This window comes from Simochromis diagramma, unplaced genomic scaffold (genome assembly GCF_900408965.1).
Source record: "Simochromis diagramma unplaced genomic scaffold, fSimDia1.1 OVJJ01000344.1, whole genome shotgun sequence".
Lineage (NCBI taxonomy): Eukaryota > Metazoa > Chordata > Actinopteri > Cichliformes > Cichlidae > Simochromis > Simochromis diagramma.
The window spans coordinates 1,743,705-1,762,599 of NW_024387375.1; the positions used below are offsets into that span (position 1 = coordinate 1,743,705).

Here is an 18,895-nt window from a genome sequence, read left to right on the forward strand (position 1 = left end):
TAATATACAAGTTAAAAACAGGATGCTACACAGGCCGTGTTCAAATGGTTATTAATATATCCTCACTGCAGTATGCAATTAATTAGGAACCTTGCAGAGCTTTGTTTCCCCCTAGTGGCACACCTCAGATCGTACACCCTTGATAATAACAGCTGGCTGCATTTGAATTCAGCACCACGTCCAGTTATCGTGTCCCCTCCTCGTCCCACTACCACTCTGCTCAGTGGTCATAGAGGAGCTTTCACAGAAGCCTTATAAATAGCACAGAGAAATCAAATATTTATCTTCTGAATTTGTGTGTCCCTTCCTGCAGTGGACAGACACGCACACGCACGCATACTCACGCACACACACACACACACGCGCGCGCACCCTCCTACTGCTGCAGCACAAGAAGGAAACGCCACTGATACAGTTAACCCACACAAAAAAATTTAATACCCTTCGTGAGGGAGTAGATGGTCCAAACCTTGACATACTAAATAGGGAGAGGTGTGATGACACAGGTTTTTAATGTAAAAACTTGCAGCCAACACCCAAATGCTTTGTAAAAAGTCATGTGACATATGACTTACTTACTTACATAGTTAGTACACATACACCAATGTTTTAATATACTTATATATGTCTTTTTTGTTTGTTGTCTTTTATCCAGACCAGCCAGATACAGTACCCATTAATATACAGTCACATCTGCAACAATACCGATTTTAATATCATACAGTCCGACCGTCAGAGAGGAATCCATGGCAGGTTTCCAGGTCCATCTTCTCTATGCAAACACATAAGAAATCAGCCTTTGTAAAATTCCGCTCTCTTTTAATAATCATTATTGTATAGACTGGTGGTGATACTTGTCCTTGTATCTCGTGTCTTCTGTGCAAAAGTTTTTTTTTTTGTTGTTGTTTTTTTTAATTTTATGAACCCAAAACATGATTGACATAACAGGATACCTGGCTGTTCACTTTACAGTTATGATGAAGTTTTTTTTCTTTCTTCTTTTTTTTTTTTTTTTTTTTTTTTTTTTACAATTAAACAGTTACATCCTAACGCCACACCCCCTTGGCATATCACAGAAAAAGGAGAAAATTAAAAATCCAACACAATGCTTCCCGTTCTCAGTATTGGAAAGCAGTGGTAGAGAGGACGGTTTATGACTACAGTGAGCAGCATCCTCCATTCGTACATTTTTTTTTAGAATAAGGCACTGCTGCATAAAGAAAGGACATGGCCAACAGACTTCTGTGGGAGCATGACGGGGAGGCAGGATGAACGAGACCGTGTTCTTCTCCAGCAACTCGCAGAAAGCTCGTCTCAGTATGTGTGCTTGTGTTTATCTCTTGCTGTGTGCTGGGAAAGTGTGTCATATGGCATGTAGACATATTCGTGTTTTTACATGTGTGTGTTTGTATGTGGCTGAGCCATTTCTTTTGGCTACACTACTTTACTCAGACTGTGCTCTCTAGCATCCACTCAGTGCTGCTGAATGTAACTCTCCTGTTGGCGAGCGGCGAAGACTCCATGTTGAGCTGGTTGGTGGATTTGTGCCACCTCGTCCTCGCTCTGCGTGGGTAACTATGACTCTGAAAAATGGAGTAATCCCCGCCGTCAAACGAGAATCTGTGCCTAGTTCGTGCTAGCTCATTAGGGAGCAACCCCATGTTGGCCAGGGTACTCTTCTTGTCCTTGAGCCTGGGAGCCTCCTTGGTGCCAGCATTGGGGCCTATGAGACACAGGGACATGGTGGAGCCTGTCAGGCTATTGTCCATCTGCGTGTCGTCAGATGGGGGACCAGAGCGCTCTCCATCCAGGCTGGTTCTTCTCTTCATCTTGTCTACAGTCATGGGAGGCAGCTCCACCTCCAGTATGGCAGTTGTGGCTGCTGAATCCTCCTTTTTCTCACCGTCCACCCTCAGCACCAGTGCCATGCACTCTTTGGGTGCTAGGGCTTCATGCTGGCCTTCGTCAGAAGGTTGCTTGGAGGCAGAACGCTGGAGCCGGTGCTGGCTTCCATTGGTCTGGGAGTGCATGCTACAGCTGACCTTGGTCTTGCTGTCCTCCGGGCTGCTGTAGGCCTTGTAACGAATCATCAGGATGATGATGAACACTAACACCGAAGCAACAATTATACCACCAATAATGATGATCATAGTGCCTCCCAGGAACTGGCTGTGCATGAAACGGCACTGGCTGACCTCACTGGCTGTGTGGAACTGTACGCAGCCGACCACACGGGTAGCTGTTAATGAAGTGATGCCGTCATCGTAAACCGCCAGCACACAAAGGTCGTATTCCCGTCCTGCAGCCAGATCATTGATTAAGAAGTTCTTGCTGGTGGATGGGATCATTCTGCGGAGAAAAGAAACAGCGCAGTGATGAAGATGTGGAGGAGTAATCTTAAGAATTACAACACCCACATGCACTGATTTGCACAAGGTGTGTTAAATCACACAGAGGTGTCAGTTCTGCATCAGAATAAGGTAACAGTGCCATTACCACAAACTTTAAATATCACTCTGGTAGACAGACATAAAAAACATCACACTTCAATACAGGTGACTTCTAAGTGCATATGTTGTATTATATTGTAAAAAGGCTGTGAGAAGTTGCTCGATTTGGTTTGTGTCTAACAAAGTGACAGCGAAGGTGATAAAAAAGGCAGGAGAGGCTCACTGTCTCGAGTATATGCCACAACAGCTGCAGGCTGGAGGACAAGTGACGCATGAAGTGAAGACAGTTTGGATGTGTGAATACCTAAGGTCACAGTTTGTTGGCAACTGTAAGATTACACGACTCTAAGTACGAAGGAGAAAGGCATTGTCTTCAGGTCAACATTGGCGTTAATATAATTAGAAGCTTGTTCCTTTTCCCTAAGGGAAGACTTTGATGGTTATCATTTGTAGGTAATAATGTACCACCTAAAGACAAAACAACATTCAGCTCCATGCTAAAACGGGATGAGAAAATTATACAGGAGAGCAACTCATTATATCTGATAAAACCTAGAAAGAAAAGAAAGAAAGAAAGAAAGTCAACCACTATTATTAACTTACTCTGTGAATACATAAATCCTGGGATGCTTTTCAGTGAAATAGATTCAGTTAATTTGTGTCACGTTTTGCATAATAAACACGTGAAACTTCAGATTCTCACACTTTAACAGTGTTTGCAAATGGTAATTTTTATCCATTATTCTAAAGAGTAAGCTCATCCAGTGTAACCATGCAAAACGTTTTAATTGCTGCAACTTTTTTATATTAATTTTTTAAACTAGTGGTAGTTGGGAATTTTATCAGAATTCTAAAAAAATGATGAATCGCCCAAGAAATCTTAACGCTACAATGCTGAAACGTGGAAAACTTCTCCATGTACTTGTGCTTTATGCTTGAAATAAAATCAAGACCATCTGTAAGCGATAATGATTCTCAAACAACTATTTTTATAGTTTACTTCAAATTTCAAACACTTTGTTGGAAGATAATAAGGTAGATTTCCTCAAGTGCTGTTCTGTCCTGGGATTCCTTACAAAAAAGATAGGTAGAACTCCAAACTGAGTGTAAGGAGCTTGGAAAGAAAAGTGTCTGGACTTCTCTAGGGTTCCTTGAAGATGTTTCACCTCTCATCCGAGAAGCTTCTTCAGTTGTAAGAGCAATTGGTGGAGGTTCCCAGGTTTTAAGCCCTACGGGAGTGTCCCCAAGAGGGTCATGGACCCTCTATCCTCTACATCTACGATCCTCTACCTAATCACACAAGCCAAGGTGTGAAAATGGGTGTGGGTCACAATCAGCCAAGGTTTGATTTACTGAGGTTATGTGGCCCAGGGTGTGAGTGGGCGATAAGGCGTCTGGGAAGGGATCTTTCCGAGCTCCTTAGACTACAATGACCTGGATGACTGAGAATCTTCACAGACAACTCCAAACTGTTGACCATGAACATTATCCATATGTTCAATTTCAGATATCATGAATATTTTTTCTGTAATTAGTCAAATCTTGTTTGCAAACGCCTATTGTTGCTAGACATACTTTCCATACTCTTCCTGGTCTTTCACATGAGCTCTTCATAAAACAGGGGGCAGAGAGGATTTGTGAGTTTATGCATATTTTTTCTTTTTGTGGATGGGTTCAAATTACCTCAAACTAGTAGACCAAAACAAACTCATTCATTGCAATTACTCCCCTGTACACAAAGCCATCTTGCTGACATTATTTATGATAATTGGCCACAATATCTCACAAACTGTCTGCGCTACAAAATAGAAACTTGGCAGAAAGCTGAATTTTTCACATTTTCAAAAAAAACTGCTTTGATGGCATCACCACATGGTTAGTTACAAAGGGTAATCCTGCATAACCTACATGTACACACAAGATTTCGATTCCAAGTTGCTCAGCTAGGTAAGTCTTAAGCTTCTAGTTCCAGCAGCTACAAACAAGCTGCAAAAGATTTTAGCAGTTACATTTCATTTCAGTATCATATATCTAACACTTGTCATCTATACTCCAAACTCTACAAAATTTTTACATATACAACTGAGAAGTGTTAAATAAGTATCCCCCTGAAACCCACAGGTAGATTCTGGGGTGATGGATGGGTTGCAGGCGCTGTGGCACTGACAAAATTGTAGCAGCAGCTGCAATTTATCTTATACTTTATAATGTAACTCACTGTTAACAATTTGCCTGCGCTGACAATGTTCTTTGTGTAACCAAGACACAACAAAAGCAAATGCAATAAAGTTTGAAATCACTTTCATATTTCATACAATCCACTTCATTCTGTTTACAGTTACCAGCTAATTATTTTTCACTTTAGATACAAAACAATATGAGTATCTAAAATATGATACACTGTTACAGACTTATGGATCTAAAAGTTTAGGCAGGGGGGTATGACTAGCTCTATTTCAACTTTCTATAACATCTAAATATGCCATTCCATGTTATCACATCAGCTATGAGGTCAATAATGATATGAATAATATATAAACCGCTGACTCTCATTTTTGGCTCATAAAAACAGTATAAAATCCCAAATTGCTTACAATGTTTTGAGCAAAAGCATATTAATCCTCTCATGACACCTCAGATGTATGCTGTTACTGTGGGCAGCCCTGAGGACTTTCATCTGTAAACAAATATTTTTGTAGTGCTTGTACTGGTACTTTTAACTTACAGTAAGTAAATGATCTGACTCCTTCTTCCACTGCTATAACCAAGCCTATCATTAGACAACCACATGTAATCACACTCTGTGTTGCAACCAATTAATGCAGACACTTGCTAATGAAACAAACAGTTACATGCAGTGAAATAGTTAGCCTCAGTGTTATTGTTGTTGTCATATTATGTTTTAATGATGCTGAAAAGACTATTTAGTCCTTTAGGGTGCTGGACTCATAAGCAGTTCAGCTGCTTGAGTGCTCTGTCATAATGTAACAAGCAATTACAGAAAATATAAATATCTTAAGCGTACTGTACAATTTCGGCACAGTAACATTTTCATTTATGTATAACTCTCTCTCCTGACTGCACTAGAGGAGTTGCTTGTTTTTGGACGCACTTAATCATTTTGCTTCCTTGGGATATGTCAACCTCCCATAATGGACAGCTGTGTCATTCAGCAGATGGTCAATCCAGATGTCTCACCTTTCCTCATATCCCTATCTACCCTCGTTCATCCATCCCGGCTTCATAGCTTACCTGTACACCAAAGTATCATCTGCCGTGCTGTTGTACTGAATCTGGTACATTCTGATGCCAGGGATATGGCGTTCAGATGGCCAGCGGATCACAGCGGAGGAGGAGGTCAGTTCAGTGACCATCACCCTTCTGTCCTGCTTGTCATAGCCCTTGGTGTCATTGCCAGATTTGGAGGAGGTGGTGATGTCTGAGAGTCCAGGGTCCTCACGCATGTGGCCTGTGTTGTTAACAAACAAGGGTAAGGGGATCATGTTGATCTCAACAGCAGCTGTAGCGATGCCTGCGGCATTGGATGCCACACAATTAAATGACCCACTGTCCTTCAGAGTGGTGATGAGAATATCAAGGGTGCCATTATCATACAAGACGGTGCGGGAATTGTTATGCACCAGCTTGCCGTCTGGTGACCGCCAGTGAATATCTGGTTCCGGATCACCCACAGCTTTGCATTTAAGAGTCACTCCTTGCCCTTCCATCACAAAAGGCTTACTGGTAAGATGTTTGGTGATTAGCGGTGGCTCACAGATAAACTCTTCCTCTTGAATAGACCAGAAGTATTTGTCCATGAGGTGCTCTGGGGAGGCACAGGTCTCCAAGTCATCCTCTCTTGTTAGCCTGCGCAGCCACAGCAGCTCACAGTTACAGTGTAGGGGGTTTCCCCCAAAACTCACGGTCAGAGTAGACGAGCTGGAGTCCTTGGCATCAGACAGGACCTGAGCGTGCTGGAACAGGCTGTCTGGCGGCAACTTCTGCAGCCTGTTAGAGGTCATGTCCAGGCGGACTAGCTTAGTGAGCAGTGTAAAGGTCCCTGCTCCAATGTGGTCAATTAGGTTGTGGTCCAGTGTGAGGGTGTTAATGTTGGTCATTTTGGCTATAGCTTCCCAGGGAAGGGTGCGCAGGTTGTTATTGGAAAGATCCAAGTCCTCTATTGTGGAAACAAACTCATCAAACGAGGTGGGGGCCACCTGGTGGATCTGGTTGTTTCCGAGGATGAGGTGCCGCAGGTTGACGAGGCCTTTAAAGTGTTCGCTTTTTATAGCACTGAGACGGTTTCCATCCATGTGGAGCGCCCGCAAGGCTCGCAGGCCGAGAAAGGCATGGGGTGTGATCTGACTGATGGTGTTGCGGGACAAAGTGAGGTGGACTAAACTAGTCATGTTGTAAAAGTCTTTCCTGCGGATGATGGTGATAAAGTTGTCAGTGAGTCGCAGCTCGACAGTCTTGCGGTCGATGGTGGGGGGCACGAACAACAGACCGGTTTTAGCACAGAGCAGAGTCAGAGTAGGGGAGAGGTGCTGGCAGATGCAGCGGCCGGGGCAGCTGTATCCCTTCACCAGGGCTGCAGACAGCAACATGCAAAGAACCAGCCGCTCCATTGTTGATCGGTTTCCAGATCCTGTGTGTGAGATAGACAAAGGGAAACAGGGGAAACAGAGTCAAAAAAACAGAAATCTTTGAATGAATAAATAGTACCAGGCTTTTTGAGAGCCTGCTGCAAAAAACCCACAGACTGACCAAGGTTGCTGAGACTGCCAGCAAGGTATCAATCACAAAATGAAATGGAGCTTTTCTGAAATAATGGCACCTGGGATGATGAAAGGCTGCGCCAACCCTGTCAGAAGCCCATGTCTCTGGAGCTTTTTAATGGAAATAACAGAATGGGTTTTTTTGTGCCACCAGGCTGCATCACCACTGGGCCATATAATTTCCTGAATGATCACAGGGCAGTTTTCCTGTATTAGGTAACCATGCCATGTACATGTCCATCATGGAACAAGGCTTGTGTGTTTTCCTTGCTCTGAATTCCACATCAGGGAGGAGAATTAAAGGTAGAAAGGGCGCTTGTCAAGAGTACTCAGTGATTTCTGTAACCTTTTCATACTCTCTGCCCTCGCTATGCCTCTGAGATGTACAACAAAATTAGACAGAAACCTGTCATGTAAATTTTGGCAAGGAAAAATAAAACTGGAAAAAGTAGAAATGCGGCCTGTTTTCATTGTTCATCCGATGGAAACATTATTGAGTGATTCCCAGGTTTTGAGGATGTTCAGATTCTCTGATTCCCATTTAGAAATATTGATTTCAGTCTTTGAGAGAACACGCCTGTGGTGACAGGAGTAAAAAGAAGTCCTTGGCAGTAATAACCATAAAAAGCCCACTGGAGCACACTAGCTACGTGCTGATGTTATATTGCCAGTGGTTTTACCCTTTTTGGCATTCATCTTGACTACTAATACCTTGTGTTTCACTGTTGATGAGAGCCTTTTAATGCTGCTAAAGTAGAGGGATGGCAACTCACTTTTCCCAGCAAGGTTTAGAGACTGACACATGGGTTACTGCAACCCAGCACTCTCCAAACCCACAGGGAAACGCTTCTTCCCAGCCAGATCCAGTGTGTCAATCAACAGCAATGTTTCTTTTTATTGGGTCCAGCATAATTATCTTAATTCATCCTGAAAAAGCTGGCTGTGGATTTTAAACACAAATGATGTCTCTTTTTTTACAATTTGTGATGCTTTATCCAATTTGTCACATCTAATTTTAGAGTCCCTTTTTCTACATTCCACTATGTTGAGGTGGTGCTGACGGCCTTAACACCACAGATTTTTGTTCCCCCATTGTGCCCAAAGCAAAAGCATCTAGTGCTAACAGAACAAACAACCCTAAATTAAATTTGATTCAAAATGCCTGCGGTGAAATTCACAGAATATTTTAAATGCCACATGTCAAATTTCATTAAAAAAAAGAAAGCAGAGTGTTCTTTCTCTACCTTTCAAGCTTTCCCTTACGCTTTACACAAACACTCCCTTTTGCTTAAAAGCGATCAAACCTGATCTGATGAGAGTTATGTTTTGATAGTTCTATGTAAATACTGATAGGAGTAAGAAATTGTGCGTGCAATGATGTCTTTTAACATCAACCTGTGGCACACTCGCCAGACACCAGCGGACATTCTCAGTTGCTTTTCCTATTCGGTCTGTTGCACACGCACACAGACACACGTGCACAGACACACGCACACAGACACGCGTGCACAGACGCGCACTGCTGGCCGGGTGGCTGGCAACCGTCTGACAGCGAACACGACACCTCGTTAACTATGAGAAAGCGCTGCACAATCAGAGCACTCATAAAATCTGGATTTGTGTGATGTCATTATCTGAGGGAAGTAGAACAGTTTGAAGCACAAGTTCAAACCAGTGGGATAGTTTATCAAAGATAAACTGCTGATCAAATTAACCCAGCAGTGACAGCTGTGCTGCTACTTTAGACTACATTTCAGTAGACCAGTAGATTGTATTTAAGTGAGATACTAAACCAAGACCTTTGGTCCATTTGTGTTTACACCTCCTTTTGTCATTGCTTCGACTCTGCAGGCGTAGCTGTTACCTCTAATTCTAAGACAGAGTCGCTAAATTACAGCATGCACACAGTTATTTTCTGCTATCTGTCACATTTATACTGAGGTTAGACCGCATTCCTGGAGAAAAAACACATACTCTGTGTGGACAAGTCTTCAAGAGAGAATTTATATAGTAATGTTGTTTTGTGCGACTCCCTCGTCTAAATTAATTCTCCAAATTTTCTCTTTTTAAGCACAGTGGGGAAAGCTGAAACTATGCAGTAGGTTACAACAGGGAACACTGTAAATTCTTATGTGGGAGCTTGTCACACTCGTTTGTTAAATTTCAATATAGTGGTGACCTTGCTTGATTGTGTTAGTATTCAGATGCTAACTAGGCCACAAAGCTCACAGTTTCTCAGAGGACCATCTGTGTCTGAGCACTTCCTGCCACACCGTCGAGGATACTCTATTGATCTTTCAGCATCTCAGGGAGGGGGAAAACTTTGTTGCCACGGCAACTCTGGTGTAGAATGTAGGTCTTTGAATTGCATTAAGATGATGTTAAGCTGCCCGATAAGCGAGGCTTCGATCTTAATGGTTGCCGCTAAGAAGGTTGGACGGGACGTGAACAGATGTATGAATGGCAACGTAAATTGAAAGAAAAGGGCAGCTCTGCTTCGCATTTCTATCTTTGGTTTATTGCTTAATAAAAGTGCCGGTCACCAAATCGATATGCAGACAGCAGCAGAGAGCACAAGGTGAACCGGAGTTTAGATTTGCTATGTCCAGCCATGATGCAATACAACCTTTCACAGCGAATTAGCTAGCTGTGTTACTAAGAAAAAGAAATTGAAGAGGCTATACTTTGAATTGGTAAAGGAAAATAAGGCTGCTGGACACCAAAACAAACACAATAAAAAGAGAGAATGTTATGTAATTGAATAAGCAGTTAAGAAAAAAAGTGTATAGCTCTAGAAAAAAAAAAAGAAAAATTAGACCACTCCCATTGCCTAAAATCCAGAAATCATCTAAAATCCATAAAAATTGCCTTGACATTCATTGCCTTGGCCACAAATTTAAGCTACTACATGTCTAAATGGCAGGATTGTGGAAAACCAATCAGAGATCCTAACAGGGAACTACATGAAATACAGATAAAATTTTAGCCTGTGCTCAGAAATAACAATTTAAATGTATATCGAATACAGGAACCACTCAGAGAGCTTGGACCTCCGCTAAGGCAGATCACTCTCTGAGCAGTATTTACTAAATGCTGTATTTTGTATACATTAATTGTTTTTCTTTGTTCTTTTTTTAAAAACATACCTTAAAAAGTTTAGTAATAAATATCAAGTTGAAAATTTCTAATGACAAGTTTGGGTTTTTTTTGTACAGGAACATTGTACATGTATTCAAAATGTTATGTAATTAAATGATTATAATCTTACTGTAATATACATACTAAAGTCATAATGAAATAAATGTTGCCAATACAAAGAGACTAGAATGTCCAAAATAATAACATGTAACCTTTTGTGACTTCCACTGATGGTAATGCGATGTTTAGAACTCCCATATATCATTCCCTATAGGCCTATATGTTGCCAATACAAACAATGTCAGTGAGAAATCTCTACATAGCTTTATTATCACTTTGACCTTCAGATCTTTATATTTCACTTTCAATATGTTCACAATACACACCACACCAGCCTAGTTCTGAGGCTTTTTGTCACTTTTTCACCAATAAATTATTAAGTTACCCCTGAAGACCTCGGTGGATGTAAGCCAAATTTGACTGGATTGTTAACACGACCCCACTCTACACCCCTACATACCAGAATTCACTCAAAACATGAGAATGACACACGCTACTAAAAACACTACCTCCTTGGCAGAGGCAATAAAAAATTTTGTTCTAATTTACATAAAATGTACAAGTTTTGTTTTAATCGTGACTGTGTTAAATTTTACATCTTATAATACAGTGCACACCAGTTTTGAAGAAAATTCAGTACAGCCTAGTAGCCCTCCACACGGAGACTAATGACTGATGAATCATCTGTATTAGAGGTGTATTTGAGTGGGTGGTAAAAACAGGCATAAAAAACCCAACTTTATTTTAATGCTCGAGGATGTGTGAGATTACATTCTGCTTTGTTGATGACGCTCAAGCAGGAGGGACCTGTTTGCAACTTGCGTTGTTGCCAGCAGTGACAGCAGTTACCCAGGGAAAGCATTTCAGCATCAGGAAATCTGATGACTCCTCTAGGTGAAGATAAAGGGTTTTAATTTTATAACCTAAAATGCTTATGTAATGTTTTGACAGTTAATTCTGGTATGTTCTGTTTCAGATTTCAATGTATATAAAGATCTCATTAAACTATGAGTTTATTCAGAAGCATTATCAAACCACCAGTTTTCGCCTTTCATGTCGGTGGAGATGCTAATGACTGACCTTCAGTTAGGAATTATTGATGAGTGTTTTTAGGTTTCTTTTATCTTCTTGTGTAAGCATATATTCTGGGTCTGGGGGTGGGTAACCTGTGTAGCAGTGAGAAATGTTCTTTGTGATGGTTGTTGCTTCTTCATCCTGCAAATCAGGATGAAGAAGCAACAACATAAATTAATTGTCTGTCTTGAATAAAGCATATTGAGGTTCTACAGAGTGCATGTGGGCTGATTTTTCTCTTGCCGTTGGCACTACATTAAAGCAGATGGCAGCTGGGGTCGAAGGGAATTGTCAGTTAATTGATTAGTCATCAAGTTTTTTGATCACTAAATTCTTTTTCTAAATTCAGTTATCAAATGATAATTATGAAAACTGTTTCCATCTTTCAAAAATAAGCAAAATGCAGTATAGTTAACAAACTTGATACCGTTTCATGTGCATATGTAACTTTTTCCCTTGATGTTTTTTTCTTCCTGTTGGCTGCAAACCATTTCACAACAATTTTATTGTCCCTACAAACCTTAATGTGTCATTTTGGACCTTTTATCAAATTCATATGCAGACTAAGCGTGCATATGAATTATGTTTTTGCATTTATTCTCCACTCTCAGCCTGTTAAACACCACCAGGGCTGCAGCTAAAAGACTAAAATCTGGTCATCAGTACGTCTAAATATTAATGTTACTGAAAATTAATCGTAATCTGTCAGATCCCCTCGTGTCCTGATGATTGAGTTATAATATTTATAATTCTGTGAATGGGTATAGCCAGTTTTCCTTCCTGGCTTCAAATAGGCAAGACTTTATAACTATAGTGGGTCTTTTACAGTTTTATCGACCAAAGCGCTTCAAGCGCACACACATTTATATGGCACATACACATTAATGCAGCACTTCTAATGCTATACAACTGCAGGAAGCTTTTTCTATTACCGACACTCACACCGTTGATTTGTCTGCGAAACTCTCTTTCAGCCTGTATTATATGTTTAACCTCTTCATATTTTTATAATATCATAGTTCAACCTTTCTTTGTAAAAGCAGTCACTCTACTGTCAGTCGACTTGTTCATGTTTCTGGCTGGTTATATCCTGTCACTGCCACCCCTTTCATGTGAACACGCTCATACCTAGATCGTGAAACCCTGAGTTAACTCACTGAATTGATAACAACCTCTGTGTGATGACTTAGCTTCTCTGCCAATGTTCGGCCGAGAGTAGGCAAATTATGGATAGATATCCTGGGTATGCCGAACTTGCTTTGTGGTACAGGGTCATGTATGCATAGATAAACAGAAACACACTGAGAACACTGAATAACCAGCATGAAAACCCAGTGGCACAAAGAATTTTAAATTAAAGAATTAAATATATTAGAATTAAAGCAACCACAGACAGACATTCAGATCTGCACGAAGAAGTTAGATTTATATTAGAAGCAGCCAACCATCCATTCACTTCCACTTATCCTTTTCAGGGTCGCAGGGGGTGCTGGAGCCTAACCCAGCTGTCTTAGGGCGAGAGGCAGGGTATATCCTGGAAAGATCGCCAGTCTGTTGCAGGGCTAACTCACAGACAGAGACAACCATTCGTGCTCACATTCACTTATGGCTTATGGTTTAAGACAACTGGTCTATTGCAAACACAGTAGAAGCAGTGGTTAAGGGTTTAACCACCTATCCAGCCACCCATTAAAAACATGGGACGTTTGGAAAGATGCTGTACCTGTACCTCTGTTCTGATCTTAATAACTCATACCTTACTGTAGCAAAAGTGAGCTATAAGGCTTTTCCCACCACTTGGGAATCACGAAGCTGTCATACTGTTTTGTTGCTGACCTGTAAATCTTATCGGACACATTTACAGTCTTATTGAGCTTGTTCTTATTAGCTAACAGACTAATAAAGACACCAGACAATAACGCAGAAGGTCAGAATACATTCCACATATGAATGAAAATAAGAACCAATGGTCTATCTATCCACATCAAATTGTCACATCTTCTGTTTAGTTGTTATAAAAGTGAGTATAATTTTTGTACTCTACGCCTGTAAATGACACGTTTGTTTGACTCCCCTGACAGTTTTTGATCAATGTTCCTAAATATTTATAATTACTTAGAACCTCAACAGCTATTTGTTGGCGTGCCCTACTCGCTATAAGATCAAAAATAATTACCTTAATTATTTTGGCGTTTAACTGAAGAAAATAGCATGACACTAAGTAACAAACTCAGCCAGATATGCACAATAATTAGTTTCATCTTCTGCGTTCACGCAAACAATCACTGTATCGCTGTAAACATCAGACATGCAAGTTAGCCTTGCATACAATAACATACATCTGTTACTGCCACTAAACAAATACACCCATCGTTATATATCATTTACAAGCAAGCATAATTCTGCACCAGGCACGCACACGTGAGTACACTACAACACACAGCCACCCACGCACAGTTACAGGACACTGCATTCAAAAACACAACTACATGTCTTCACATCCATGCATTTACACATTAACACAAAGATAAGCATACTGAACAACAACAACAACAACAACGAAAAGCAGTAAGTGCTCAAGAGGAATAAAGAAAGAGGAGAAAAGATTATCAACAAATGTGCCATTTTCAGCTTGGTTTTCTGGCTCAGACTAGTACTGGAGTAAATGTCGCTCTGTATGAACAACAGATAAAATCTGTTGCTTCTTAAAAATGCTCTAAATTCTTCACACATTCACAGCACAGATCTGTTAAAGCCCAAATGCTGACATTTTCTTAAACATTCAGATGCTTGCTTAAAAAATGGCTAAAAATAAGAGTGCAGAGATTGCTGTGAAAATGAAGCAGAAATGAGGTAGAATCTTAAACAGCATCTCCTATTGATGACTGCGTAGCTCGTCCCCGCTGCTGCCTACTTAATGCTTACACCCAGGTTTACATATTCAGTAAAACAGCTGCAAGGATCATAGTGCATCTTGGCAACTTTGAAGAAAGTCATAAAACTTGAAAACTGTGCTGTGAATCTTAATTTTAGCAGCCACGGGAGGAACAGTTTGCTTCTTCACCTGCTTGTATACAACCACATGTTGTATGTCCACGATAACACAGCTGGAAATTTTAATTAAGGACTTCCATGAATTCTTGTTACGTTACATAAATTGCCAGGAAGAGGTACAGGCTTTAAGAACTCGGAGCTGTTAATAAATCACAGAACAGTCATATGAGGTGAACGCACCTTCTAGTTTCACGAAAATTTAATATACTGATCAAGTATAGCTCCAATAATACTCGTTCTCTGTGACTATAATGTAGGTTTTAACTACTAACATTAAATCTTGCAGAAACATGCTATTGCCTATTGGTTATATAGAATGTTCTGATGTTTTATAGCTGAAAAGATAAGAAAAATTGAAGTAACCATCATCAAATTTGTTACTAAACCATTTAAATCTTTTTACGATGTTTCTGGGCAATTATGGTTGTAATTTTTCAGTATTTTGAAACATTTCCTAAAGGGCAAATCGGCTGTTAAGGTTGTATTTGTGGCAGCAGTGCATTTCAATAACAATAGTAGTTAGTTGTAGCATTTATGTCAATGTGACATTGAAGCAACGGTATACAAACAATGCATTAGTGTGTCCTTACCTCAGAAAAACATCTGCCCAGAGACAGTGCATTGTAAGGACATTTCCTGGACATGACTTTGTCAGGAAACCGTAAATGCCAATTAGACGATACAGACAGTGAACTACTGGCTGACCTTGTGTGACTCTTGTCAGGATGCAGGCATAATTATTGACAGCCGGAGTTCATTGGTGCCAGCTCTGTCTCCACCAGTGGACGCCGAAACCGAGGCTGCGTAGCCCCGGGGATTTCTGGTCACATCTCATCAATGGGGGTGGAGGGGTTTGTGGGTGTTGTCGCAAACAGGAGGAGCATTTGCATATTATAATTACGTCTGCACGCAGAAGCAGTTTTCTCAATTACATCCCATTTAAAACTTTCAATGAAGAAGAACTGAGAAGCACAAGCTACTGCAGCTTCATGAACTAATTGTAACCGCCCCCCTAAACAAGGCAGCGAACATGATTATTACACCAGGAGTGAACAAGTATAGTCATAGATGCCACTTACTGATGGAACGCTTGGGTGATTGATTGTTACCCTTTACCTGCTACCTGTTCTTTTCAATTTGAATACCTCCCCTCAGAGATGTAATCAACTCTCAATAGCTGCTCCTGTAATTACAACATACTTTATTGATAATAAATATGCTTTAAAATATTAAACTTTCAAAGTTAAAAAGCAAAACAAAAAACAACTAATTATGAAAGTTGGTGGGGCATTATTTTTGACTGCAAAATGATAATAGCCTATATTTACATGTGAAAAGAGTAATCTAATGTATTGGAGGGGATGCCTTTTAATTATTGTTAATTAGGGTTTTAATTAATGTTTTCACATAATATCTACTAAGTAATTTGTGGACAATCTCAGTGTAGCAGTAAACACTGAAAATCATTGTCAGGTTGGCAAAATTGTATTTTTTAACAGTAGTCTGTTAAAAAAAGAGTAGAGTACAAAAGGGAAAAATGTTCATATTTACATTTCAGAAATGGAAATCAGTTTTTAATTTGACCGTTTTGAAATAACTGATTGATTCAAATAGTTGATTAATTGCAAATTGGGATTATCCACAAATAAGCTCTAAGTCCTCGTTAAGCATTTCTTTATATTAGAGAATCCCTCAAACAACCAAAGGGTAAGTGATCTCCAGTGACACGTTCCTGTGATCATGTCAGTTAATTAGAATTAGAATAGAATTCAACTTTATTGTCATTGCACATGCACAGGTACAGGGCAACGAAATGCAGTTTGCATCCATCCAGAAGTACTTTAGTGATATAGATATACTACAATATATATTAGCAATAATATAGATATGTAAGTATATTACAGAAATGGGTCTATTATGGTATGTTATAATGTACACGGTATGAAGTATGTTGTGAATATTCTATAACTATAAGTATGTACAGGCTGTAGTGAGTACAAGCTATGTACAGGCTATGAACAGGATATAAATATGAAAAACTATACAGAATATGAAATAAATAACTTTACAGAAATCTGAGATATACAGCTATACAGAAATGGGAACTATGCAAGTTGTAAACAGTTGTAGGGTTAAAAATTATCGTATGTACAGAATGATTATTTACACAGAGCTATACAGTAGTGCAGTTAAGATAAGTGAGATATGTGGATAATTTCTACAGAGGCTATATAAAGTGCTAGTGGTTGTGAGTGGTGGTTCAGTCCATGTTATTATTGTGTGTTTGAGGGTACAGTTGTCCATTGTGGGTGTGTGTATGTTCAGTCCATGTGTTAACGTGGGTCAGATGTCAGGAGGCAGAGTTCAGGAGTCTGACAGCTTTGGGGAAGAAGCTGTTCCGATACCTGGTGGTCTTAGTCCGGAGGCTCCTGTAGCGCCTCCCAGAGGGCAGGAGGGTGAAGAGTCCATGTGATGGGTGACTGGGGTCTCTGATGATTTTCCCAGCCCTTTTCAGACACCGCTTCCTGTAGATGTCTTTTATGGCAGGAAGTGGTGCTCCGGCGATGCGCTGGGCAGTTTTCACGACCCTCTGCAACGCCTTCCGGTCCGAGGCAGAGCAGTTCCCGTACCAGACTGTTGTACAGTTGGTCAGGATGCTCTCGATGGTGCAGCGATAGAAGTTCACCAGGATGTCTGAGGACAGGTGGTTCTTCCTCAGAGTCCTCAAGAAGAAGAGGCGCTGGTGAGCCTTCTTGACCAGCTTGGAGCAGTTGGTCGTCCAGGTGAGATCCTCGGAGATGTGGACTCCCAGGAACTTGAAGCTGCTCACACGCTCCACAGCCGTCCCCTTAATGTGGATGGGTGGATGTGGGTCAGCATTCCTCTTGTAGTCCACGATGAGCTCCTTGGTCTTCTCGGTGTTAAGCAGCAGGTTGTTTGTGTCGCACCACTCAGCCAGACGATCCACCTTAAGTAGACCTTTACCGCAGCAGACATTGGATATTTCGACATTTGACCAGTCAAAGTAGAGAAAGTACAGGCTGTAATCATGAACCAGCAGGTGAAAAAAGCAGGACCTTCCTCAGTGGAATGCAACCAATCATTAACATGCTCGGGGTTATATTCTTTCACAGACCCAATAGTTGAAGCGGGTGATTCATTTATCGAAGCTGGAGGTTCGATCCCCAGCTCCTTCAGTTTGCATGACTGCTTGACATGCATCTTGGGCAATACCCTGCAAAACTACAATTCATCCCTCATGCCTCCAGCATTGTTTGTGTGTGTGCGAGACAGATAAAACCTTAAAGTGCACAGAATAATAGCATGGGTGAATTGGTGAACCTGGCTTGTAAAAGTGCATCATCATTAATGAGAGAAAAGCATTACATAAATACTAAACAATCAATTTACTATAATAGATTTCTTCACAGAATGCTTAAATACATACTCGCCAATTATTTGACTACATGATGCATAATGAAATGATTAAATATGGTGCTGTTCTAGTCAATTCACTTTTTGTATGAAATGCTTTTTTGTACAAATTGACCCCCCCAGCCCCCCCCCCCCAAAATAAAAAGCAAAAAATCCTGTGATTGCATCTGTTAGCTGTCATGACTAATAGAATAAACAGCGACAACTGATTGCCCTCTGATATAGAATGGCCACTTGCCTACTTTAGATGTAATGAGAGAGATCTCACAGATCTTCACACCCAGATAAGAAGCCACGCTTTCTGTTCACGCTTTAGATTAGGAAAATGATGAACTGTGTGAAGCAGCAATACTAAGATACAAAAAAAAAAAATACTGTATTAAATGAAAGCTAAAATCCCAAGTACAAGTACATGAACGCAAACTATGTCATCAGTAAGTTATCATATATAGCACATTTGGTGCTTTAATTTAGTTTTGTTTGGTGTACTCAGAGTGACATAAAAGATATATGAACATACACGCACCTTGTTACTATAGGGGCTCAGCCTACATTTGTTTCTGTTATTTTAGGAGATAGCATGTCCTGACATCCACAAACAGCTTGACAATAAACAGAGTGGCTGTTACTCTTTTCTCCATGTTGCAATTTCACTGACACCTTCCTAGAGATTTCTAAAGTATTTGTCAAGAAAAAGGTGGAGAAAAAAAAAAGAGCACAGAGAAATATGCCATTATAAAAGCAGAAGCTGCTAGCAAGCAATAAGAGGACCGACTGAGAATCTGAACGACATCCATCTTATGGGATTTCTATATCTAGGCTTAGTTATTTTGAAATCCAACGTGGGTCAGTGACAAGCATTGATGATTTACTAAAGCTCTAACAGCAAGGCTGTCTCTCTGATAT

General features: G+C 40.4%; 1 protein-coding gene across 3 annotated transcripts in view; it reads right to left on the bottom strand.

Annotated features, from left to right (window-relative positions):
- Nucleotides 1-441: 441 nt before the first annotated feature.
- The window catches only part of lrfn1 (leucine rich repeat and fibronectin type III domain containing 1), a 132,781-nt gene continuing 114,327 nt past the window's right edge, over nucleotides 442-18,895 (bottom strand). For all 3 annotated transcript variants that reach the window (XM_040008682.1, XM_040008684.1, XM_040008683.1), the window contains exons 5-6: nucleotides 5,703-7,098; nucleotides 442-2,349 (exon numbers count right to left, since the gene is read on the bottom strand). In XM_040008682.1, coding sequence (XP_039864616.1) covers nucleotides 1,449-2,349; nucleotides 5,703-7,078 — 2,277 coding nt within the window. In that variant the 5' untranslated portion in view covers nucleotides 7,079-7,098 and the 3' untranslated portion in view covers nucleotides 442-1,448. The remainder of the gene's footprint in view (nucleotides 2,350-5,702; nucleotides 7,099-18,895) is intronic.